This window comes from Salmo salar, chromosome ssa26 (genome assembly GCF_905237065.1).
Source record: "Salmo salar chromosome ssa26, Ssal_v3.1, whole genome shotgun sequence".
Lineage (NCBI taxonomy): Eukaryota > Metazoa > Chordata > Actinopteri > Salmoniformes > Salmonidae > Salmo > Salmo salar.
In genome coordinates, this window is record NC_059467.1 from 34275233 (window position 1) to 34299790 (window position 24558).

Here is a 24558-nt window from a genome sequence, read left to right on the forward strand (position 1 = left end):
TGTTCTGACTCCTGGTCCGAGGGGGGCGTGGTGTTCTGACTCCTGGTCCGAGGGGGGCGTGGTGTTCTGACTCCTGGTCCGAGCGGGGCGTGGTGTTCTGACTCCTGGTCCGAGCGGGGCAGACTTCAGTTTGCAGACTTCAGATCCACCCCTGCTGAAGCACAACTGATTAGACTAATTGTGGTCTTTGTTGAAGCCTGGTTATTTGAGTTTAGTGTTGGTGCTGGGTTGTAAATAACCTGGCACTCTCCAGGATCAAGGTTGGCCACCCCCCCCCCTTCTGTAAGCCAATAACAATTAGTCCAGTTCAGCACAAACTGATTAAAGGTAGCCTAGGGTGTCGTGTCGTTTCGGACAGCTGATCCTGAATCATTTCAGTTGTTTTGTTATGATTTTTAGCAGATGCTCTTGTCCAGAGCGACATGTAGTTAGTTAGTGGATTCATCTTAAGATAGCTAGGTGGAACAACCACATCTCAGTCATAGTAAGTACATGTTTCCTCAATAAAGTAGCTATCAGCAATGTCAGTGGGGAAACAAATGGTACTACAGATGACTTGCATTTATCATTATCTCACTAGTTACATAGTTAATAATCCGTCAGAAGATCCAGATGTTGGTAAATGTTGACTGTATGTTAACCATAATGTATTTCTATGATGTGAACTGTTTCCTTGTCCTCTGCAGTAATATAGTGATGAGGGAGCTAGCTCCTCAGTTCCACATCCCCTGGTCCATCCCTACTGAGGCTGAGGACATCCCCATCGTCCCAACCACATCTGGCACCATGTGAGTCTCACACACACACAGACTAGTATGTTAGTGCATATGATCGGTAAAACGTTGCCAAGACCAACTTGTAGGCGCAAAAACTTTGAAGAGGTAGACAAATGTACAACTTCACTGTAGCCACATAATCAAAACCACTGCTGTCTCAAAGATAACTGGCTTCACTGTGAAGTTTCTGCTTATTTAGACATGCCAGTGATGGGGTAAAAGTCATTACCCCAACCTACCATCATTGTTCACTCGTATTCCTTTTTACTGTCACATTCCCTCCAATCAGGATGGAGTTACGCTGTGTCATCGCAATAATCCGCCACGGAGACCGAACTCCTAAGCAGAAGATGAAGATGGAAGTGCGGAATCCCATGTGAGTTCTTTGGTAACCCTGTATGTAAAGTCTAGGTGTAATGCCTTGGAAGTCATGATCGTCAATGACCCCTTAATTGTGTTTTTTTAATTTAACCTTTGTTTAACTCTCTTAAATCTTTAAATCGTGTCATAATAATCCTGACAAATTACCAGTCTTTAAGCTTCATGACATCCACTGTGATCCACCATGACGACTCGGCAGGTAGCCTATTGGCCATTAACCGAAAGGTCGCTGGTTCGAATCCCAAACAAACTAGATTTTTAAAAGTCTGCCAATGTGCCCTTGAGCAAAGCACCTAACCCTAATTGCTCCTGTAAGTCGCTCTGGATAAGAGCATCCGCTAAATAATCAAAATAAGTGACTTGATCTCATTTATTTTTATTTATTTATTTATTTACACACACACACACACTATATATATATATATATATATATACACACACACACACACACACACACACACACACACACACACACACACACACACACACACACACACACACTTAAGTTTGCAGACTTCAGATCCCCCCCTGCTGAAGCACAACTGATTAGACTAAATGTGGTCTTTGTTGAAGCCTGGTTATTTGAGTTTAGTGTTGGTGCTGGGTTGTAATTATATATGGGTTGTAATTGACTATATATAAATAAAGAGATCAAGTCACTATATATATAAATGTTTTACTACATTTGGTATAAAATACAATGTCTTTCTCTCTTCAATAGGTTTTTTGAATTGTTTGACAAATACGGGGGTTACAAGACAGGGAAATTGAAGCTGAAGAAGCCCAAACAACTGCAGGTAACTAAATAGAATGAGCGACCAACAAAGCCACACGAGAAGAGGGCATTATAGTTTCAACTTTTCAGTACAAAGGCCTTTCTGGTCATGAGAAAGGCCTTTGTACTGAAAAGTTGATATTATACAAACTATATATTCTTGTTTCTTCTATAGTATGTAGCCCTTTAGGAGATTTACTTCACTGTTGATCTTTGTTATTTTACTCACTTTAGCCCACTTCGTCATTTTTGGAAACGTGTTACGGTAGCTAGCGAATGAGTGTAGGAGGGATTTCTAACTAACTGTAAATAATACATCTGGCTGGCTAACTTACAGATGCGGTCAAATATATTGGCACTCTTGCATGATTCACTTTCTTCTAAAATCTGTTAATTTAATTTTTGTTTTGTTTACATGTGTGTGTTTTATTAACAACTGCATAGGATCAAGATGAAGACATAAATCTCAATTTACAATTTTTCTCTTCATTTGACCACATCTGTACTTAGTATAACTAACTTGACTAAATGTGGGTTGAAAGAATTCACTTAGTTAGCCATCGCACCGCTCTTTGATCGCAAATGTATCAATTCCTGTGTTTAGATGGTCAAAGCTGTGTGTAGGAATCCCATTTGACACAACTAATTTCAACTGTCCATTTTGTTTGTGTAAACCACAAGACTGTTAAAATAATTTCCTCAAAGTAATACATTCTATTCCATCTCTCTGATGGCTTTGTCATTTTGTCCATCTCCTTTGTGTGGTTAGGAGGTACTGGACATAGCTCGGCAACTGTTGCTAGAACTGGGTGATGGAAGAGAAGACTGCGAGATCGAAGAGAAGAAATCCAAACTGGAGCAGCTGAAGACCGTTCTGGAGATGTGAGTGACGTGTGTGGTGGCTAATTTCTGCATTACCAAATGAGGAGAGTTACAAACTTCACACACCAGTCAGAGTTATACTTAAACTACATCTTTAATAAGAAGAGCTTTGCAAAAGCACTTTGACTTTCAATAATGCGCTATCTCTAATGAACCATTGAAAGTGACAACACAAAAGTTCAAAGATCTTTTATAGCCAAGACACATCCCTCTCAACCTACATGACGAACCACAGATCTTAGAAACAGTTCACAAAGGGACTTTATATTTGAGAAAGGAGTATCCCTTAGCCAGATAACATTCGCTATAAATTATCATTCAGTTTGGTCCCAAAGACGAGGTTCTAATCTCGTTCCTGGTACTTTATAGTACAAAAACACCAACTCATCCAGTGGCATATATCATATATCAATTGTTGAGGCTGTTTAAAAAAAAATGTCCGTGACTAACTGGTTTTGCATTCAACAACACTATCATTGCGTAGTCCCTAATTTCCAGGCACGTTTTGGCTAGCTAGACAATGACAAGTTGGCTGAAGCAGAAACAGACTGACACCCAGGCTATTCAATGCATGATTGACTGGACATGGGGACAGTCATAACACATGGTTCTCCATTTTTTTCTATTCCTGTCTTTTCCAGGTATGGCCACTTTTCCGGGATCAACAGAAAAGTGCAGATCACCTACCTACCCCATGGGCAGCCCAAAACATCCAGCGAGGAGGAAGGTATGGAGAAAACGGAGGAAACATTTCACCTCTACTGCTTAGATTTACATTTACATTTACATTCAAGTCATTTAGCAGACGCTCTTATCCAGAGCGACTTACAAATTGGTGCATTCACCTTATGATATCCAGTGGAACAACCACTTTACAATAGTGCATCTAAATCTTTTAAAGGGGGGGTTAGAAGGATTACTTTATCCTATCCTAGGTATTCCTTAAAGAGGTGGGGTTTCAGGTGTCTCCGGAAGGTGGTGATTGACTCCGCTGTCCTGGCGTCGTGAGGGAGCTTGTTCCACCATTGGGGTGCCAGAGCAGCGAACAGTTTTGACTGGGCTGAGCGGGAACTGTGCTTCCTCAGAGGTAGGGGGGCCAGCAGGCCAGAGGTGTATGAACGCAATGCCCTTGTTTGGGTGTAGGGCCTGATCAGAGCCTGAAGGTATGGAGGTGCCGTTCCCTTCACAGCTCCGTAGGCAATCACCATGGTCTTGTAGCGGATGCGAGCTTCAACTGGAAGCCAGTGGAGAGAGCGGAGGAGCGGGGTGACGTGAGAGAACTTGGGAAGGTTGAACACCAGACGGGCTGCGGCGTTCTGGATGAGTTGTAGGGGTTTAATGGCACAGGCAGGGAGCCCAGCCAACAGCGAGTTGCAGTAATCCAGACGGGAGATGACAAGTGCCTGGATTAGGACCTGCGCCGCTTCCTGTGTGAGGCAGGGTTGTACTCTGCGAATGTTGTAGAGCATGAGCCTACAGGATCGGGTCACCGCCTTGATGTTAGTGGAGAACGACAGGGTGTTGTCCAGGATCATGCCAAGGTTCTTAGCACTCTGGGAGGAGGACACAAGGGAGTTGTCAACCGTGATGGCGAGATCATGGAACGGGCAGTCCTTCCCCGGGAGGAAGAGCAGCTCCGTCTTGCCGAGGTTCAGCTTGAGGTGGTGATCCGTCATCCACACTGATATGTCTGACAGACATGCAGAGATGCGATTCGCCGCCTGGTTATCAGAAGGGGGAAAGGAGAAGATGAATTGTGTGTCGTCTGCATAGCAATGATAGGAGAGACCATGTGAGGATATGACAGAGCCAAGTGACTTGGTGTATAGCGAGAATAGGAGAGGGCCTAGAACAGAGCCCTGGGGGACACCAGTGGTGAGAGCGCATGGTGCGGAGACAGATTCTCGCCACGCCACCTGGTAGGAGCGACCTGTCAGGTAGGACGCAATCCAAGCGTGGGCCGCGCCGGAGATGCCCAACTCGGAGAGAGTGGAGAGGAGGATCTGATGGTTCACAGTATCAAAGGCAGCAGATAGGTCTAGAAGGATGAGAGCAGAGGAGAGAGAGTTAGCTTTAGCAGTGCGGAGAGCCTCCGTGACACAGAGAAGAGCAGTCTCAGTTGAATGCCCAGTCTTGAAACCTGACTGATTAGGATCAAGAAGGTCATTCTGAGAGAGATAGCAGGAGAGCTGGCCAAGGACCAGATCATAAGGGGGCAGCTTTCCCCCAGCCACCAGCACCACGTACAATATGTCTGAGTTGCATTTGTATAAAAAGTGTTCTACTGTAAAACGTCCCTTACGCGCCAAGCCTCCAGCAAGCATCAGTGTCTTATGGTAGCCAGATATCACTAGACATTCTAGCAAATAAACGCTGGTCTCTAGTAAGAGCTGGGTATCAGTTTCTCCTCACATGAACACATCAAATTGCCACTCTGCTCCAGTTCATAGTCATAGTTTCTCTATCTGGCGCTAGACGTTTGAGCCCTGCATGTCAAAAACACCGTCAGTATTGCCAAGTAGTGAGTTTTATCACAGAGTGGTAGGAAGGTTATCTGCAGGTACTTTTGCGCAATCTTCATTTTCTCATTTTGTAAAGTGTTGTCAATTTCAAACTGGGCTATCAGTGATAGGAATTGTATTAAATGCCTGAGTACAATACGTACTGGTCTCCAACCAAACTCCACTTCACACACAGTTACAGCCAGCCTGGGCATTCAATACGTACTGGTCTCCAACCAAACTCCACTTCACACACAGTTAAAGCCAGCCTGGGCATTCAGTTGAGGTTTTACGATACGTAGGATTGAAATGATTGCTAGTTAAGCTGATGTGTTGTTCCACAGACACACGTAAGGAGTGCCCTTCTCTGCTGCTGGTGTTGAAGTGGGGAGGGGAGCTGACCCCAGCAGGCAGGGTACAGGCTGAAGAGCTGGGCAGGGCCTTCCGCTGCATGTACCCCGGAGGACAAGGTGAGACCCACACACACACACACCAAAACAATGTTGCCAACTATTTTTTACATTTTTACATTTAAGTCATTTAGCAGACGCTCTTATCCAGAGCGACTTACAGTAGTGAATGCATACATTTAATTTCATGCATATTTTTTTTTGTATTGGCCCCCCGTGGGAATCGGACCCACAACCCTGGCGTTGCACACACCATGCTGGCGTTGCAAACACCATGCTCTACCAACTGAGCCACAGGGAAGACTATGTTCACAAACATCTGATCATTGTCTATCATTCTAGGAGACTACGCTGGGTTCCCTGGCTGCGGGTTGCTACGGTTACACAGCACGTACCGACACGACCTCAAGATCTACGCGTCTGACGAGGGCAGAGTGCAGATGACCGCCGCAGCTTTCGCCAAGGTAACCACTAGGCGTCAGAGGTTAGAGGTCAAACCTCTTTGTGTGTGTAAATGTGTTTATCTGAGTGTTTGCCTGGCAGGGTCTGCTGGCGTTAGAGGGAGAGTTGACGCCCATCCTTGTGCAGATGGTGAAGAGTGCCAACATGAACGGCCTGCTGGATAACGACAGCGACTCGCTCAGCAGCTGCCAACACCGCGTCAAGGCCCGTCTCCACGAGATCATGCAGAAAGACCAGGAGTTCACCGAGGAGGACTACGATAGGGTAATTGATTTCATTGAATTCCTGCTCAGCCAATCACTAAGTGCAACCGACCTGGGTAGTGTTCAGGGCACACCGTAGCAAAACTTTGTACGATGCAGAATGAAAACAGCCTAGTAGATAGTACCTGCCCATTCACTCTGCTTCGGGATGTTTTCATTGGTTTTGTGCCTCAGGTATCAAACTCGGGTCGTCTGTGTGCCCTAGCCTAGGCATTAGCTTGGGGAGCTAACATGTGTCTTATCAGGCCTAGGCATTAACTTGGGGCGCTGACACGAGTCTTATCAGGAAAGCATAGGTAGATTACCATACTACCTCCATTACAAACACAAGCTATTAAGAAAAGGGGTTAGAGGGAAAAAGAAATGGGCATTGTTACAAAGTGTCTAAAGTAAATCTAGCCTCCGGAAGGGCTTAATCCTAATGAGGTTTGCAAGCGGAACAAGCTCCCTTTTCCACAAATACTTTCTGAAGCTTTTAGTTTCCTCCTCATCCTTTCTAATGCATCTTACTGAATGGGAAAGGACAGAAGCTAGGCTAAATCAAGCTGGAGCTGGGCTAAATCAAGCTGGAGCTGGGCTAAATCAAGCTGGAGCTGGGCTAAATCAAGCTGGAACTGGGCTAAATCAAGCTGGAGCTGGGCTAACTCATACGTGAGTGAGATGATGTATAGAAACTAGGGATTGCTACAGGAGGGTGGACATTTTTCTGCTATGTTATTGCTCTACTCTTTGATCATTCTGGGCTCTGTAATTAGTTGTAATGAAAGCAAAGCAGATTTAGATGTTTTAAGCTATGCATTATTGCATAATGTTCTTTAGCGAGTTGTGTGTGTGTGTGTGTGTGTGTGTGTGTGTGTGTGCGTCCGTCCAGCTGGCCCCTACAGGTGCAGCCTCTGTGGTTAACTCTATGAGGATTGTGGAGAACCCTGTGATGACATGCGACCAGGTCTACACACTCATCCAGAGTCTCACCTCCCAGATACGCAAGAGACTAGAGGACCCCAAATCTGCAGGTACACCCTTTTGTTAACATAGTATAGCCCTGTGATGGTGTTATTTCAGCTCGGTACAATGTTGAACACTAACCATACATTGGCAATCAATACAGCACAAGGCGAGGTGGATCTGCTGCTTCTCTGTTGTTATCATCTATGCATAGTCACTTTAATAACTCTACCCACATCTACATATTACCTCGACCAACCGGTGCCACCGCACATTGACTCTGTACCAGTTCCCCCCTGTATATAGTTTCGCTATTGTTATTTTACTGCTGCTCTTTAATTACTTGTTACTTTTATTTCTTATTAGTTTTTTTTGTTAACTGCGTTGTTGGTTAGGGGCTCGTAACTAAGCATTTCACTGTAAGGTCTACACCTGTTGTATTCGGCGCATGTGACTAATATAATTTGATTTGATCTGTACTAGTGGTCGACCGATTGATTTTTCAACGCCGATACCGATTGGAGTACCCCAAATAAAAAGCCGATACCGATTATTGGAGGACCCCAAATAAAAAGCCGATACCGATTAATCGGCTGATTTTATTTATTTGTAATAATGATAATTACAACAATACTGAATGAACACTTATTTTAACTTAATATAATACATCAATAAAATCAATTTAGCCTCAAATAAATAATGAAACATATTCAATTTGGTTTAAATAAATAATGCAAAAACTGTGTTGGAGAAGAAAGTAAAAGTGCAATATGTGCCATGTAAGAAAGCTAATGTTTCAGTGTCTTGCTCAGAACATCGGAACATATGAAAGCTGGTGGTTCCTTTTAACATGAGTCTTCAATATTCCCAGGTAAGAAGTTTTAGGTTGTAGTTATTATTACTATTTCTCTCTATACAATTTGTATTTCATATATCTTTGACTATTGGATGTTCTAATAGGCACTTTAGTATTGCCAGTGTAACAGTATAGATTCCGTCCCTCTCCTCACTCCTACCTGGGCTCGAACCAGGAACACATCTACAACAGCCACCCTCGAAGCAGCGTTACCCATGTAGAGCAAGGGGAACAACCACTCCCAAGTCTCAGAGCGAGTGACGTTTGAAACGCTATTAGCGCGCACCCGCTAACTAGCTAGCCATTTCACATCGGTTACACCAGCCTAATCTTGGGAGTTGACAGGCTTGAAGTCATCAACAGCGCACGAAAGTGCTGTTTGAATGAATGCTTCGAGCCTGCTGGTGCCTACCATCGCTCAGTCAGACTGCTCTATCAAATCATAGACTTAATTATAATATAATAAACACACAAATACGAGCCTGAGGTCATTAATATGGTCGAATCCGGAAACTATCATCTCGAAAACAAAACGTTTTTTTCTTTCAGTGAAATACGGAACCGGTCTGTATTTTATCTAATGGGTGGCATCCCTAAGTCTAAATATTCCTGTTACATTGCACAACCTTCAATGTTATGTCATAATTACGTAAAATTCTGGCAAATTAGTTCGCAACGAGCCAGGCAATGAATGCAAGAGCAGTGACACAATTTCATGTTAGCAGGCAATATTAACTAAATATGCAGGTTTAAAAATATATACTTGTGTATTGATTTTAAAGAAAGGCATTGATGTTTATGGTTAGGTACATTGGTGCAACAACAGTGCTTTTTTCGCAAATGCGCTTATTAAATCATCACCCGTTTGGCGAAGTAGGCTGTGATTCGATGAGAAATTAACAGGCACCGCATCCATTATATGCAATGCAGGACACGTTAGATAAACTAGTAATATCATCAACCATGTGTAGTTAACTAGTGACTATGTTAAGATTGATCGTTTTTTATAAGATAAGTTTAATGCTAGCTAGCAACTTTCCTTGGCTTCTTGCTGCCCTCGCGTAACAGGTAGTCAGCCTGCCATGCAGGCTCCTCGTGGAGTGCAATGTAAGGCAGGTGGTTAGAGCGTTGGACTAGTAACCAGAAGGTTGCAAAAACGAATCCCCGAATCCCCCTTGAACAAGGCAGTTAACCCCCGTTCCTAGGCCGTCATTGAAAATGAGAATGTGTTCGTAATCTGACTTGCCTAGTTAAATAAAGGTGTAAAAAAAAAGAAATTGGCAAATCGGTGGCCAAAAATACAGATTACCGATTGTTATGAAAACTTGAAATCTCTAATCTGTACCAATCCCAGACTACTGTGTTTCTCCTACCTGTCCTCTACTTCCTCTTCTCCTCCATCTCATCTCCTTTTCTTCCTCTTCTCCTGACCCTCAGACCTGCAGCTGTACCACAGTGAGTCTCTGGAGCTGATGCTGCAACGCTGGTCCAAGCTGGAGCGGGACTTCCGGATGAAGAGTGGCCGCTACGACATCAGCAAGATCCCGGATATCTATGACTGCGTGAAGTACGACGTGCAGCACAACGCCACGCTGGGCCTGGAGGACACACTGGAGCTGTTCAGGCTGTCCCGAGCCCTCGCCGACATCATCATACCACAGGTGAGGGAGGGAGGGGTGGAGTGGATGGATGGAATGGTGAGTGGAGAGAGGGATGGAGGGAGTGGAGAGATGGGTGGGTGTATGGATGTTTGGAGAGATGGATGGATGTCCCGTGTGGCTCAGTTGGTAGAGCATGGTGTTTGCAACGCCAGGGTTGTGGGTTCGATTCCCACGGGGGACCAGTACGGAGACAAAATGTATAAAATGTACGAAATGTATGCATTCACTACTGTAAGTCGCTCTGGATAAGAGCGTCTGCTAAATGACTAAAACGTAAAAATGATACTCTGGAGCTGTTCAGGTTGTCACACGCCCTCGCTGATATTATCATACCACAGATGAGGAATGAGGGTTGGGTGAGTCAGTTGTAAGCGGTAGATGGATACTCTGGAACTCCACAGGCTGTCACAAGCTCTGGCTGACATCCTCATACCTACTGTTGATGGACACCAGTCACTGTTTATATGCTCCCAGACTTTGTATACAGCAACGCTCTGACCGCTGTGTCTTAGGCAGGGAGTAATGCTCACGACTTGTGTATTCTCCTCAGGAATACGGCATTAACAAAGTGGAGAAGCTGGACATAGCGTACGCCTACTGCCTGCCTCTGGTCAAGAAGATCCAGCTGGACCTCCAGAGGACCCACGAGGATGAGTCGGTCAACAAACTCCATCCACTGTGAGTCTTGACTCACAGGGCAGCAATAGTCAAGTTGCACCTAGACGCTGATTTAAGGTCAGTTGCGTTTCCTCTCTCCGAATGGTTAAGATTTGGAAAGGGTGAGCTGATCCTAGATCTGCGTGTAAAGGCAACAGCAACATGAAGTTGTAGCTCAGTCAATTATGTCTTTGTTCACAGGGTCCATGTTTGACGGCAATAAAAAACCAAAAAAAACATTTATGTTCTGTTTCTCTGGCGACTCAGGTACTCTCGAGGAGTGATGTCACCAGGTCGCCACGTGCGGACACGTCTGTACTTCACCAGCGAGAGTCACGTCCACTCTCTACTCAGCACCTTCCGCTATGGAGGCCTGCTCGACGTAAGCACATAACTACCACAGAGGAACTACGGTTACCTAGAACTACATTTCCCTGAACAACAGCAACAAAACTACATTCGATCCAATAATTGGTGTGTGTGTGTGACAGGAGGAGAAGGACCAGCAGTGGAAGCGGGCGATGGACTACCTTGGTGCCGTTTCTGAACTCAACTACATGACCCAGATAGTTATCATGCTGTATGAGGACAACAACAAGGTAGTGGTGTGTGTGTGTGTTTCTGTAGTAGATGTGTGTCTGTTTCCCTTTCTTTCACTAAGCCCTCTCTGTGCTGTCCCTCAGGACCCGTCGTCAGAGGAGCGTTTCCATGTGGAGCTTCACTTCAGCCCTGGGGTCAAAGGTTGCGAGGAGGAGGAGAAAGCACCAATGGGCTTCGGCTTCCGTCCCGCTTCTGCAGAGGTAACAGTGTTTGTCTGGTCCTAATGTTAATCTAATAGGATGTTTTCACATGAAGTTCACTACCCTGGTTTGGTTTTATGAGGCATTTCTGAGAATTCTACAAAATATATTATGGTTTAACAAGAACTGAAAATAACCGTTTCACGGTGCAAGATACACATTCTACATGACTTAGCAAGCTAGCTTGTTTACAACGGGCAAAAGTTTAACGCTACTATGGCTGCCGTGTCACAAAGCCTGGTACTCTGGTCCTGGATCTTGATCCCACCACTCTGGCAGGTCCAGGATTCATTCAGCCAAAGTTTGAGTTTCAAGCATGCTTTATAGCGCGGATCAGGGTACCAAACGATCCAGCATCCGGATCATACAGGGAAATGTGAAAGTGCCCATAGTGGTACATCAATGCCCTGTGAAGTGTGTGGGTATGGTATATTGTATTTTTTTAAATGTGTTGTGTGCACGCGCCCCATGTCTGTGGTACCTTTCTTCCTGGTTCAGAATGATCAGAAACAGACAGACCCTGGCAGCTTGGAGGATCTATCACGTGATGAGCCCGACCGGGCCCTGCCACTCTCTGAGCCAATGGGCATCCACCGGAGATCCCCTCTGATTCGCAACCGGAAGACTGGGTCTATGGAGGTAAAATCTACACACACACACACACACAACCTTCTATTGTCAGTAATGCCAGAGGTAGTGATAGTAGTAGTAGCAGCAGCAGTGAAAGATGAGACAAGGATTGCAAGCATCTTTAGACTATAGAGATATACTATAAGACTTTTGTGTTCCATGAGTTAGGATGCAGCCATAAGCCAGGGCTTTCCTGCTGAGCTGTTGCTCTGAGTTACTTGTCTGTCTGGCAGAGGTCACATGTGGTCCTTCAGTCTGGCAGCCAGTGATGGAGATCTGTGTATGGTGTCAGACGCTCTGAATTTGCTCCTTACCATATAATGTGTGTATGTGTCACCCCAGGTCCTGTCGGAGACGTCTTCATCCAAAGCAGGCAGCTACCGTCTCTTCCCCTCCTGCTCTCGCCAGTCCCCTGAGATGAAGCAGAGTGGTCTAGGTGGGTGTCTCCTTCCTCCCTGCTCCCTATCACGCTCAGCTCTAGGATCAGTTTCCCCTCCCCCAATCCTAGCCTTAACCATTAGTGGGGGGAATGCAAAATGAACCTAAGAGCAGCATCTAAGGGCAACTTTACCCAATCCTTCCCTTACACTGTAGCTATGGCAACTGTGTTTACCTATATCACCCCAACTGTCATTAAAGCCTATGGTGGTAGAGTGAGGGGTGGGATTGGTGCTCTCACAGTCTATTTCTGACAGAAATCAACCTGCAGTTAGATACTGTACTATGGACCATGCTAGAGGCCTAGCTAGGTACTAGTCCCGTGTATCTCAGTTGGTAGAGCATGGCGCTTGCAACGCTAGTGTTGTGGGTTTGATTCCCACGGGGGACCGGTATGAAAATGTATGCACTCACTACTGCTCTGGATAAGAGCGTCTGCTAAATTACTAAAATGTCAAATGTACAATGGACCATGCTAGAGGCCTAGCTAGGCACATACGGACCATGCTAGAGGCCTAGCTAGGCACATACGGACCATGCTAGAGGCCTAGCTAGGCACATACGGACCATGCTAGAGGCCTAGCTAGGCACATACGGACCATGCTAGAGGCCTAGCTAGGCACATACGGACCATGCTAGAGGCCTAGCTAGGCACATACGGACCATGCTAGAGGCCTAGCTACCGTGGGTACATACGGACCATGCTAGAGGCCTAGCTACCGTGGGCACATACGGACCATGCTAGAGGCCTAGCTACCGTGGGCACATACGGACCATGCTAGAGGCCTAGCTACCGTGGGCACATACGGACCATGCTAGAGGCCTAGCTACCGTGGGTACATACGGACCATGCTAGAGGCCTAGCTACCGTGGGTACATACGGACCATGCTAGAGGCCTAGCTACCGTGGGTACATACGGACCATGCTAGAGGCCTAGCTACCGTGGGTACATACGGACCATGCTAGAGGCCTATTCAAGTGGTAGCCAAGTTTTAAGATTGTAGGGATGTGTAGTTATCTTGTCACTGATTTTTTTTTTTTTTTTTTTTAAATCAGAGTTTTGGTAAAAATATGTTTTTATGATTAACCATCCTAATGACAATTATTTTGAGTTTCCAAGTGCATCTACTCTAATTTTGGATTTTTCTAACAATTGAGAAACTTACTTTGAACTTACTGGTTTGAATGCTAATATTAGCTTCATAACATTGAATCAGCTGGGCCGCGGTCATTAACACCATATTAGGAAGGAATAGGGTTTCATTTGCAATGCACAATGGTGTTTTCCTGCTTTTTAAATGGAGGTCAATGGAGAAAGATTTTTAAAACTGATTGAATGGCTATTTTTACCAGGTTGGCACCAGCAACTTAAGTAAATAAATTACACATAAACAAGAATCACTTGCCTCCAACCAAATTAATTAGAATTTTGTGTAATTTAGTCCAGGCCATAATTATTATTATTTTTATTTTTTTACAAAAGACAATTAGTTTTTTCACTTCAAAGTAAAAACCAAACAAATGCATTGGGGCAAAAAAGTATTTAGTCAGCCACCAATTGTGCAAGTTCTCCCACTTAAAAAGATGAGAGGCCTGTAATTTTCATCATAGGTACACGTCAACTATGACAGACAAAATGAGAAAAAAAATCCAGAAAATCACATTGTAGTATTTCTTATGAATTTATTTGCAAATTATGGTGGTAAATAACAAAAGTTTATCTCAATACTTTGTTATATACCCTTTGTTAGCAATGACACAGGTCAAACGTTTTCTGTAAGTCTTCACAAGGTTTTCACACACTGTTGCTGGTATTTTGGCCCATTCCTCCATGCAGATCTCCTCTAAAGCAGTGATGTTTTGGGGCTGTCGCTGGGCAACACGGACTTTCAACTCCAAAGATTTTGAACCTACGACCTTGACATTGCTAGCGTCACTCTCTTACCAGCTGAACCACATATTATCAGAGCCAGTAAGGTCTAGTCAGAGCGCTAATGTGAAAAGGGTCTTAAATAAGCCTAGTGGCTCATAATAAGTCTATTTACAGTAGATCCCTTGGCCTTGCATAGGTTAGGAGTCAGGATGTTGAATGACCTTAGTATGGGGAGTCATGTGACTACTACACCTGGGTTCAAACACTATTTGAAATCTTGCAAATACTTGTGGTGTTAGCTCTAGTCTGCCTCGAGTGAGTGCCAGATGGACGGGGTTTTATTAATTCATTTTTTATTTAATCTTTATTTAACTAGGCAAGTCAGTTAAGAACAAATTCTTATTTACAATGACGGCCTAGGAACAGTGCCTTGTGCCTTGTTTGGGGGCAGAACGACAGATCTTTACCTTGTTAACTCGGGGATTCAATCTAGCAACCTTTCGGTTACTGGCCCAACGCTCTAACCACTAGGCTACCTGCCGCCCACGGTTTCCACTTTAAAACTGTTCTGTTGGTTCCTTTGTGCCAGACAAGCTCAACAAGCCCAGATACAGTATTTGATAGGATTTCAAACAGCATTTCAACCCAGGTCTGCTAAGTACCTCTCTCCCCTCATGCTAACTGAGCCAGAGCATTGTTTGAATAACTGCATGTTGTGTTGTGGTGACTAATTCCCCCACCCCTCCCACAGGATCTCAGTGTGCGGGACTCTTCAGCACCACTGTCCTGGGAGGCTCCTCTAGCGCCCCCAACCTGCAGGACTACGCGCGCACACACCGGAAAAAGTTCTCCTCAGGCAGCCTGTCCTATAAAGACGGTATGTGGCCAAGGTCCTGTTTCTAATTCCTGTAGCCTAGAGAGACACACAGTGGATGGGTATTGTTAGATCTGGGGTGGGCAACCCTGGTCCTGCACTCCCTGTGGTTATCTAGGACCATGGTTGTCTAACCCTGCATTAGACTGCTGGCCACCAGACCTCCATACCATCCCTCACATTGCATTGTCACACACCAAGCAGGGCAGGTTTCCCTTCATGCTTGTAATGCACCTTGGTGCTTTTCACACTACTGAGCCAAACCAAGCTGAGCCAAACCAAGCTGAGCTGGCCTGGTCACATCCACCGTAGTTGCTGGAACCATGCGGTAAAGGAGAAATATGAAAATAAATGATCCAAGCCAGCACAGTTTGGGTCGGCACGATAGTGTGAAAATGGTAAATTCAGTAGCCAAGTTGTTGTTGTCTTGCCAAGACCACGATGTAGCCTGCCTTGATACACGTAGAAACAGTGTGGCACCCAGGTTAAGGAGCTTTGACATATTTGGAATATGGAACATAAGTTTGTCAGTTGACGATGGCATTTCTCCCTTAATTAAAGACTGGCAAAGCACAAAGCCTGAAAAGATCAATTGGGGCCACAAGGTAGTAGCCACAGCTGAACATATTCCCTTAGAAACCCTGACCTAAACCAGATGTTACACCACTGTTGTGATCTCATATTTGTTGCATGGTTCATGTTTTGGTATTCATATCTGTTTAACATGGTCTTACAACTATTTACACGCAATAAGGCTAACATAGAACACTTATCTAACTCACTACTGTAGGTATCCTGCCTCCTTCAATATCAACCTGCTGGCACATAGTGCTGCAGTATAATTAGGAAATATCTGTAAAGACTTCTTGTGAAATATCCGTAGTGCTTCCATATCAAGTGTCCAGTAGAAACAAGGCTAAATGTCAAAGCTGTATAAATTATCTTCAGTTTAATGGAGAACAAATAATCTGTAGGCCTATTTATAATGTTGACTTGTAAGATATTCTAAATGGACTTGTAAGATTTATTTATATATGTATATTTTGAAATTCTTTCTAGAACATTCCCATGGTTTCCTGTTCAGAGTTGAATGTATTTATGAGACTCGGTCAGCAGATGGCTCTGGAGCTCTAGTAGAAAGTCCCAGTAGTTGATTTAGCTGAAGTCCCATTCAATGATGAGCACAGTATGCCGTTGTCCATACTCTTACTTGGCCATGTTTGCTCTTACAATACGCACATATTTGCATATATGCACATATTTGCGCTGATATCACGACGCACACATATGAGTGATTAGGCCATTCTGTATTTGGATCTGTTTGAGCCTAAATTACAGTTTTGTTTTAGTTTTTTATGGAGAGAATACCCTCATCGTTAATTGCTGTCATTGACGGTCAAGAGATGCCATTTTGTGTTTACCTGTACATACCAACTTTACTTAGCGGTCAAGCTTTTGAGTTGTTCATTGTCTTTTGTGTTCTCTAGACCAGCAGACATGGGATGACAAAGCTGTCTGTGGTTTGCTGTCCACATGGTGTCACTGTGATGTTGTCATAGCTGTTTTTCTATTGGGCTGCCATCTTCTCGGTTGTCTTGTTGCGTCTCACTCCGTGTCGAGTCACGCTCATCATGTCTGCTGTTCCATGAAGTCTATCATTCGCGTCCTTACTCTGGTTAGTGATCATGAAAAACATCTGAATCAGAGATCACTGTGATCTTTGGTGTTCTCATACATAGTCCCTTTTGAAGAACCTATATTGACATGATTAGTGCTTGTGTGTGCATGCATGTGTCTGTGTTGAGCAGTACTTTGCTGCTGTCAGTCTTGATGCTTTGTTACTTCGAACAATACTCCAAGCTTTTGATATAGTTTGCCCAGCACCGTGGCACACCTGGGGGGCTGATAACCTAATTCATAATGGAATGGGCAAGCTAAATCAAACGCACCATATCTCTCTCCTCCTGTATTTGGGACGCAACACATCTGAAGGGAGTGGTTGGAGTTGGGGGGCGTGAATAGGCCTACATCATACATACCGCTAAAAGTACCTAATCGTTGAGAAGTAGTCAAGATGGGAAATGAGTTTTTGTTTTCCTTTTTTGTCTTCCATCTCCTACATTTCCAGCCATCTCATTTCGTCCTGTCACCATGAGAGATTTTCATCCAATGTGCCTGTAATTTGATCTTGAAAGTGTCCGCACTTCTAACACCTTGTACCTCGTCAATTATAGACCATCTAGCGTGTTCCTCCAAAAGATCCTGCCTGTCTGTCCCTCTTATGTCCCTTTTTTATCTTAACTCCTCTTAGAACCACAAACACTTCACATGGAGTTTTATTTTATTTACCTTTATTTATTAGTAACTTGTGTACTTTTCTGCTATGGCCCCTAAATGATTCCCACCGTTGACACTGTACCTAACGCCAGAAAAACTATTTTCAAGAAGAGTTAACACCCCTCCCACCAAGACATCCAGTGTACACACACACAAACCCTTTGCAGGTGCTCTGTGACCGATGGTAACACTAGTGACCTTTTTCTATTTCCTCAGAGTTGTTGTCTATGCCGGCAGTAAAGAGATTTTCTGTGTCGTTTGCAAAGCATCCGACTAATGGTACGTCTGCTTCTTTCCGGTATATTTCCACTTCTCCACCTCCGTTTGTCTTGCATGTCTTTGGAAATCTCTCTTTATTTGTACATTTCGGTTCTACTTCACGTGGCCGTTACTACCATGTTTCCCAACCCTCTGGGGTTTTCAGTTTTTCTTCTGTCTACCCATTCACTTTATCACTACCCCACATTCTTTGTTACATTTTCACCCTCACCTAATGATTCAATCTTTGTCAGTGGATAGAGTGTGTGTGTGTTTATATGATCTTGGATGTGTGTGAACATACACATCTATTATTTATGTTGAAGATGTGTATTGAAACCATCTCTTGAAAACACCAACCAAAAACCCTCACCAACTCCTAACCCTTCCCCTGTTTCTTGTGACTTCAGTCCCCTCTATTCTCATGTAATATTCTGCATTGGCAACCTAAGCTACAACTTATAGCCTACACTTTTGAATAGGTGACTGGATAACTGAATAAACTGTTTTGCAGTTTAAATTGACTGGGACAGAACGATGGGCGGTTACTGCTAAACGGGGAAAGGATTAACGTGTTTAAAATTTTTTAAAAAAGAATTGTACCACGTATGGTTGTCATAGTATGGATGAATCTGCATATGACCAATGTGTTTGTTTGATTGTGATTGTGAAATACCTAGCTCATTGTTTTCCAGGACCCTTTTCAGTACCTTGGGATTCTGAACATTTTATTTGAGACACTGGTTATATTCACTGGGTAGTGGGCACCAAACAGGAGTAAAATGTTTTTAAACAGAAAAACAGAATTCAAATTACTCTTCCGTTTTATGAAAATATTTTACTCCTGGTTGGGGCCTACAAACTATGTAGTGAAAGTTTAAACTTGATCATTATATTGGAGGGGTTTAGACATTTTCTTTGCAACACTGTCAAGGAAGAACTGGTTTTCGAGAGAAATATTGGAAGCTCCTTTATCCAAAGTGTGCATACATGTGTGTGTCCCCAGAAAGAATCAAACCCACAATCCAAGCACCATGCTCTACCAACTAAGCCACACAGGCAACTACAACATAAAACAGACTGCTGTGTATCAACTGTATATTTGAGGGCCTATGTAGTGTATACTGCAGGGCTCTCCAAGCCTGCTGTAGGTTTTCACTCCAACCCTAATATAGCACACCTGGAATTAAGGCTTTTATTTACAGTCTTGCCTTTGTTGCAGTCAGGAGGAACTCCATGTCCAATCACTAAATACCTGGAGAAAATGATAATTAGATTGACACATGAAAAGAGTAGATTATCTGCTCTGAGCACAGTGGCCAAGTACAAGGTGTACTTGGTTAGGGACAGGGACAGGTGTACTTGGCCACTGCCTGTGGGGTCCAGTATTCTGACTGTAGGGATGTTGGTTAGGGTCAGGGACAGGTATACTTGGCCACTGCCTGTGAGGTCTAGTATTCTGACTGTAGGGATGTTGGTTAGGGACAGGGTCAGGTGTACTTGGCCACTGCCTGTGAGGTCCAGTATTCTGACTGTAGGGATGTTGGACAGGGACAGGTGTACTTGGCCACTGCCTGTGAGGTCCAGTATTCTGACTGTAGGGATGTTGGTTAGGGACAGGTGTACTTGGCCACTGCCTGTGAGGTCCAGTATTCTGACTGTAGGGATGTTGGTTAGGGACAGGTGTACTTGGCCACTGCCTGTGGGGTTCAGTATTCTGACTGTAGGGATGATGGTTAGGGACAGGGACAGGTGTACTTGGCCACTGCCTGTGAGGTCCAGTATTCTGACTGTAGGGATGTTGGTTAGGGACAGGGACAGGTGTGCTTGGCCACTGCCTGTGAGGTCCAGTATTCTGACTGTAGGGATGTCGTTTAGGGACAGGTGTCCTTGGCCACTGCCTGTGGGGTCCAGTATTCTGACTGTAGGGATGTTGGTTAGGGACAGGGACAGGTGTACTTGGCCACTGCCTGTGGGGTTCAGTATTCTGACTGTAGGGATGTTGGTTAGGGTCAGGTGTACTTGGCCACTGCCTGTGGGGTTCAGTATTCTGACTGTAGGGATGTTGGTTAGGGACAGGGACAGGTGTACTTGGCCACTGCCTGTGAGGTCCAGTATTCTGACTGTAGGGATGTCGGTTAGGGACAGGTGTCCTTGGCCACTGCCTGTGAGGTCCAGTATTCTGACTGTAGGGATGTTGGTTAGGGACAGGTGTACTTGGCCACTGCCTGTGGGGTCCAGTATTCTGACTGTAGGGATGTTGGTTAGGGACAGGGTCAGGTGTACTTGGCCACTGCCTGTGGGGTCCAGTATTCTGACTGTAGTGATGTTGGTTAGGGACAGGGACAGGTGTACTTGGCCACTGCCTGTGGGGTCCAGTATTCTGACTGTAGTGATGTTGGTTAGGGACAGGGACAGGTGTACTTGGCCACTGCCTGTGAGGTCCAGTATTCTGACTGTAGGGATGTTGGGTAGGGACAGGGACAGGGACGGGTGTACTTGGCCACTGCCTGTGAGGTCCAGTATTCTGACTGTAGGGATGTTGGGTAGGGTCAGGGGGGGCATGACTAGGGATGGTAGGAGGTGTACTTGGCCACTGCCTGTGGGGTCCAGTATTCTGACTGTAGGGATGTTGGTTAGGGACAGGGACAGGTGTACTTGGCCACTGCCTGTGAGGTCCAGTATTCTGACTGTAGGGATGTTGGTTAGGGACAGGGACAGTGTCCTTGGCCACTGCCTGTGAGGTCCAGTATTCTGACTGTAGGGATGTTGGTTAGGGACAGGTGTACTTGGCCACTGCCTGTGGGGTTCAGTATTCTGACTGTAGGGATGTTGGTTAGGGACAGGTGTACTTGGCCACTGCCTGTGAGGTCCAGTATTCTGACTGTAGGGATGTTGGGTAGGGACAGGGACAGGGACGGGTGTACTTGGCCACTGCCTGTGGGGTCCAGTATTCTGACTGTAGGGATGTTGGTTAGGGACAGGGACAGGTGTACTTGGCCACTGCCTGTGAGGTCCAGTATTCTGACTGTAGGGATGTTGGTTAGGGACAGGTGTACTTGGCCACTGCCTGTGGGGTTCAGTATTCTGACTGTAGGGATGTTGGTTAGGGACAGGTGTACTTGGCCACTGCCTGTGAGGTCCAGTATTCTGACTGTAGGGATGTTGGTTAGGGTCAGGGACAGGTGTATTTGGCCACTGCCTGTGGGGTCCAGTATTCTGACTGTAGGGATGTTGGTTAGGGACAGGGTCAGGTGTACTTGGCCACTGCCTGTGGGGTCCAGTATTCTGACTGTAGGGATGTTGGTTAGGGACAGGTGTCCTTGGCCACTGCCTGTGGGGTTCAGTATTCTGACTGTAGGGATGTTGGTTAGGGACAGGTGTACTTGGCCACTGCCTGTGAGGTCTAGTATTCTGACTGTAGTGATGTTGGTTAGGGACAGGGACAGGTGTACTTGGCCACTGCCTGTGAGGTCCAGTATTCTGACTGTAGGGATGTTGGTTAGGGACAGGGACAGGTGCACTTGGCCACTGCCTGTGGGGTCCAGTATTCTGACTGTAGGGATGTTGGTTAGGGACAGGTGTACTTGGCCACTGCCTGTGAGGTCCAGTATTCTGACTGTAGGGATGTTGGTTAGGGACAGGTGTACTTGGCCACTGCCTGTGAGGTCCAGTATTCTGACTGTAGGGATGTTGGTTAGGGACAGGTGTACTTGGCCACTGCCTGTGAGGTTCAGTATTCTGACTGTAGGGATGTTGGTTAGGGACAGGTGTACTTGGCCACTGCCTGTGGGGTTCAGTATTCTGACTGTAGGGATGTTGGTTAGGGACAGGTGTACTTGGCCACTGCCTGTGGGGTCCAGTATTCTGACTGTAGGGATGTTGGTTAGGGACCGGGACAGGTGTTCTTAGCCACTGCCTGTGGGGTCCAGTATTCTGACTGTAGGGATGTTGGTTAGGGACAGGTGTACTTGGCCACTGCCTGTGAGGTCCAGTATTCTGACTGAAGGGATGTTGGTTAGGGACAGGGACAGGTGTACTTGGCCACTGCCTGTGAGGTCCAGTATTCTGACTGTAGGGATGTTGGTTAGGGACAGGTGTACTTGGCCACTGCCTGTGAGGTCCAGTATTCTGACTGTAGGGATGTTGGTTAGGGACAGGGACAGGTGTACTTGGCCACTGCCTGTGAGGTCCAGTATTCTGACTGTAGGGATGTTGGTTAGGGACAGGGGAAGGTGTACTTGGCCACTGCCTGTGAGGTTCAGTATTCTGACTGTAGGGATGTTGGTTAGGGACAGGTGTACTTGGCCGCTGCCTGTGGGGTTCAGTATTCTGACTGTAGGGATGTTGGTTAGGGACAGGGACAGGTGTACTTGGGTAACTGCCACCGTTGGAGCCATCGCTGCTGGAGGACAGAGCCACTTCTGGAGAATAGCAGGTTCTGGAGAAGACCACCTGTTAATTTGGACTCTGTATTATGAACTGCGCTGCCTATGTGATCTCATGAAGCAAAAGTTGAAATACTGTACATAGCTTGTCTGTTTATGCCTACTAGGATACTCAGTCCAGTTAAATGAGAGATGGTCATTTGTTGTATGGCTACTTCGGGAATATGAACCCATATGGCCAGAAAAGGTGAGGAATATATTCTGCAATGGTTATGAAAATAAAAGAAAAATACATTCCAATGTCCGATTTTCGCTCTTCTCACTAATGGAAAATGGCTGCCTCTTGTTATATTTTCCTGTTTTTTAGTCGTTTTTTTGGATAAGAGTGTCATCCTATCCTGTATTTGCACAAAATACTTGTCTGCTTGCTATTCAATACTTTAACCACTAGAAAATCTGTGTATGCATGGCCTAAAGTTTGCGGGGAGAACTGGCTCACGCATATTTCGGGGTATATTTTGTGCATAGGTAACGTTTATATATGAGGCCCCTAAAATGTCATTTCAGTACATGAACACAACACCTAATTGCTTTTATGTGATTTATTTTTATTTTTATGTCATTTCATTTTAAGCAACTTGAAGGATGTCAATTCACAACTGTGTGTGTATATATTGACTTTTGAATAGGGACACAGGATGATACGTCTGCTGTAGCTGTTCGCCCTCTGTGGTGGCCTGTCTCAGGTACAGTAACGAATGAGGCTCAGGTTTACATCCAACTGCAGCTTTACGCCACCTGTCAAACAGGATTGATTGTAGTGGCACGGCAAAAACGCTATGCACGCTGGACCGCTTTCGCGTAGTGTATTTTTATTGGACACCGGATTGAGTGTTCTTTTCTCTCTAGGATTTGAATGTATTCACAATGACACAAACATATTTGACATATTTAAGCATGTGTAGCTCCACTTGTCAGCGTTTTCAACATCTTCAGTTCTATCACAAATGCTCCTATGTGGTCTCTCAACTTGAAACTAGTCAATGCTGTTAAAAAATCAAATGCATTAAATGCAATGTTGACATTTCCTCTGTGGATTTTCATTGGATATGTATTTCTGTCTTCTAAACCTATGGATTGTATCCCAGAGCTTTTTCCGTAACCAAGATGAGATTGCAGTGGAGCCATGTGATAAGCTATTCTGTCTTTTGGAGTTTGAGGCGTTTCTCTGTCACTGCTGGGGACAGTTGGATGGAGCAGATTTTGCTGAGGTGTTTGTAGAAACCTGTGGGATGATTGGGTTGGATGGGGTCTGCTGAATGTTGCTTGAAGATTTTTGCCATATATGGTAGCTGGTCCAGAGCATGGAGGAATGGGATGGTTGACAGGAGAAGGTTGGCTGTTAGAAATGGCAGTAACTTACTGTACCTCCAAGTCACCCCATCTCTGTCCATACAATGGGTGATACCTCTCCTCCCTCCCTCCTCCCAGTCACCCCCTCTCTGTCCACACAATGGGTGATACCTCTCCCCCTCCTGCCAGTCTCCCCCTCTCTGTCCACACAATGGGTGATACCTCTCCTCCCTCCCTCCTGCCAGTCTCCCCCTCTCTGTCCACACAATGGGTGATACCTCTCCCCCTCCTGCCAGTCTCCCCCTCTCTGTCCACACAATGGGTAATACCTCTCCCCCTCCTGCCAGTCTCCCCCTCTCTGTCCACACAATGGGTGATACCTCTCCCCCTCCTGCCAGTCTCCCCCTCTCTGTCCACACAATGGGTAATACCTCTCCCCCCTCCTGCCAGTCTCCCCCTCTCTGTCCACACAATGGGTGATACCTCTCCCCCTCCTGCCAGTCTCCCCCTCTCTGTCCACACAATGGGTAATACCTCTCCCCCTCCTGCCAGTCTCCCCCTCTCTGTCCACACAATGGGTGATACCTCTCCCCCTCCTGCCAGTCTCCCCCTCTCTGTCCACACAATGGGTAATACCTCTCCCCCTCCTGCCAGTCTCCCCCTCTCTGTCCACACAATGGGTGATACCTCTCCCCCTCCTGCCAGTCTCCCCCTCTCTGTCCACACAATGGGTAATACCTCTCCCCCTCCTGCCAGTCTCCCCCTCTCTGTCCACACAATGGGTAATACCTCTCCCCCTCCTGCCAGTCTCCCCCTCTCTGTCCACACAATGGGTAATACCTCTCCCCCTCCTGCCAGTCTCCCCCTCTCTGTCCACACAATGGGTAATACCTCTCCCCCTCCTGCCAGTCTCCCCCTCTCTGTCCACACAATGGGTGATACCTCTCCCCCTCCTGCCAGTCTCCCCCTCTCTGTCCACACAATGGGTGATACCTCTTCTTTGTCCTTCCTCCCATTACCTCTGCTGTGTCATTCAT

At 45.6% G+C, this 24558-nt stretch overlaps 2 protein-coding genes across 4 annotated transcripts in view; both read left to right on the forward strand.

The window, feature by feature from the left end:
* The window catches only part of LOC106587746 (inositol hexakisphosphate and diphosphoinositol-pentakisphosphate kinase 1), a 51294-nt gene that overhangs the window by 18373 nt on the left and 8363 nt on the right, over positions 1 to 24558 (forward strand). The window contains 18 exon segments of the mRNA XM_045709005.1: positions 687 to 788; positions 1066 to 1152; positions 1879 to 1954; positions 2702 to 2814; positions 3456 to 3541; positions 5660 to 5785; positions 6068 to 6189; positions 6269 to 6451; positions 7322 to 7463; positions 9689 to 9912; positions 10463 to 10590; positions 10837 to 10951; positions 11061 to 11168; positions 11253 to 11369; positions 11868 to 12008; positions 12342 to 12435; positions 15063 to 15188; positions 17739 to 17801. Of these exon segments, the coding sequence (XP_045564961.1) occupies positions 687 to 788; positions 1066 to 1152; positions 1879 to 1954; positions 2702 to 2814; positions 3456 to 3541; positions 5660 to 5785; positions 6068 to 6189; positions 6269 to 6451; positions 7322 to 7463; positions 9689 to 9912; positions 10463 to 10590; positions 10837 to 10951; positions 11061 to 11168; positions 11253 to 11369; positions 11868 to 12008; positions 12342 to 12435; positions 15063 to 15188; positions 17739 to 17801 (2153 nt within the window).
* LOC123730828 (uncharacterized) lies at positions 17808 to 22851 on the forward strand. 3 transcript variants are annotated; one of them, XM_045709013.1, is made up of 2 exons: positions 17808 to 20273; positions 20364 to 22851. In XM_045709013.1, the coding sequence occupies exons 1-2, from the start codon at positions 19045 to 19047 to the stop codon at positions 20521 to 20523; spliced, it is 1389 nt and encodes a 462-aa protein (XP_045564969.1). In that variant the 5' UTR covers positions 17808 to 19044; the 3' UTR covers positions 20524 to 22851. The 3 variants fall into 2 exon arrangements, with proteins under 3 accessions (XP_045564969.1, XP_045564970.1, XP_045564972.1); XM_045709016.1 differs by having other exon boundaries at positions 17808 to 19400.

Excerpts from the sequence above, each read along its gene's own strand:
- LOC123730828 (XM_045709013.1), top strand. The coding sequence starts at position 19,045 with ATGATAATTAGATTGACACATGAAAAGAGTAGATTATCTGCTCTGAGC. Across the intron at positions 20,274-20,363 it reads AGGGACAGGGACAGGGACGG|GTGTACTTGGCCACTGCCTG; the intron begins GTGTACTTGGCC and ends GGATGGTAGGAG.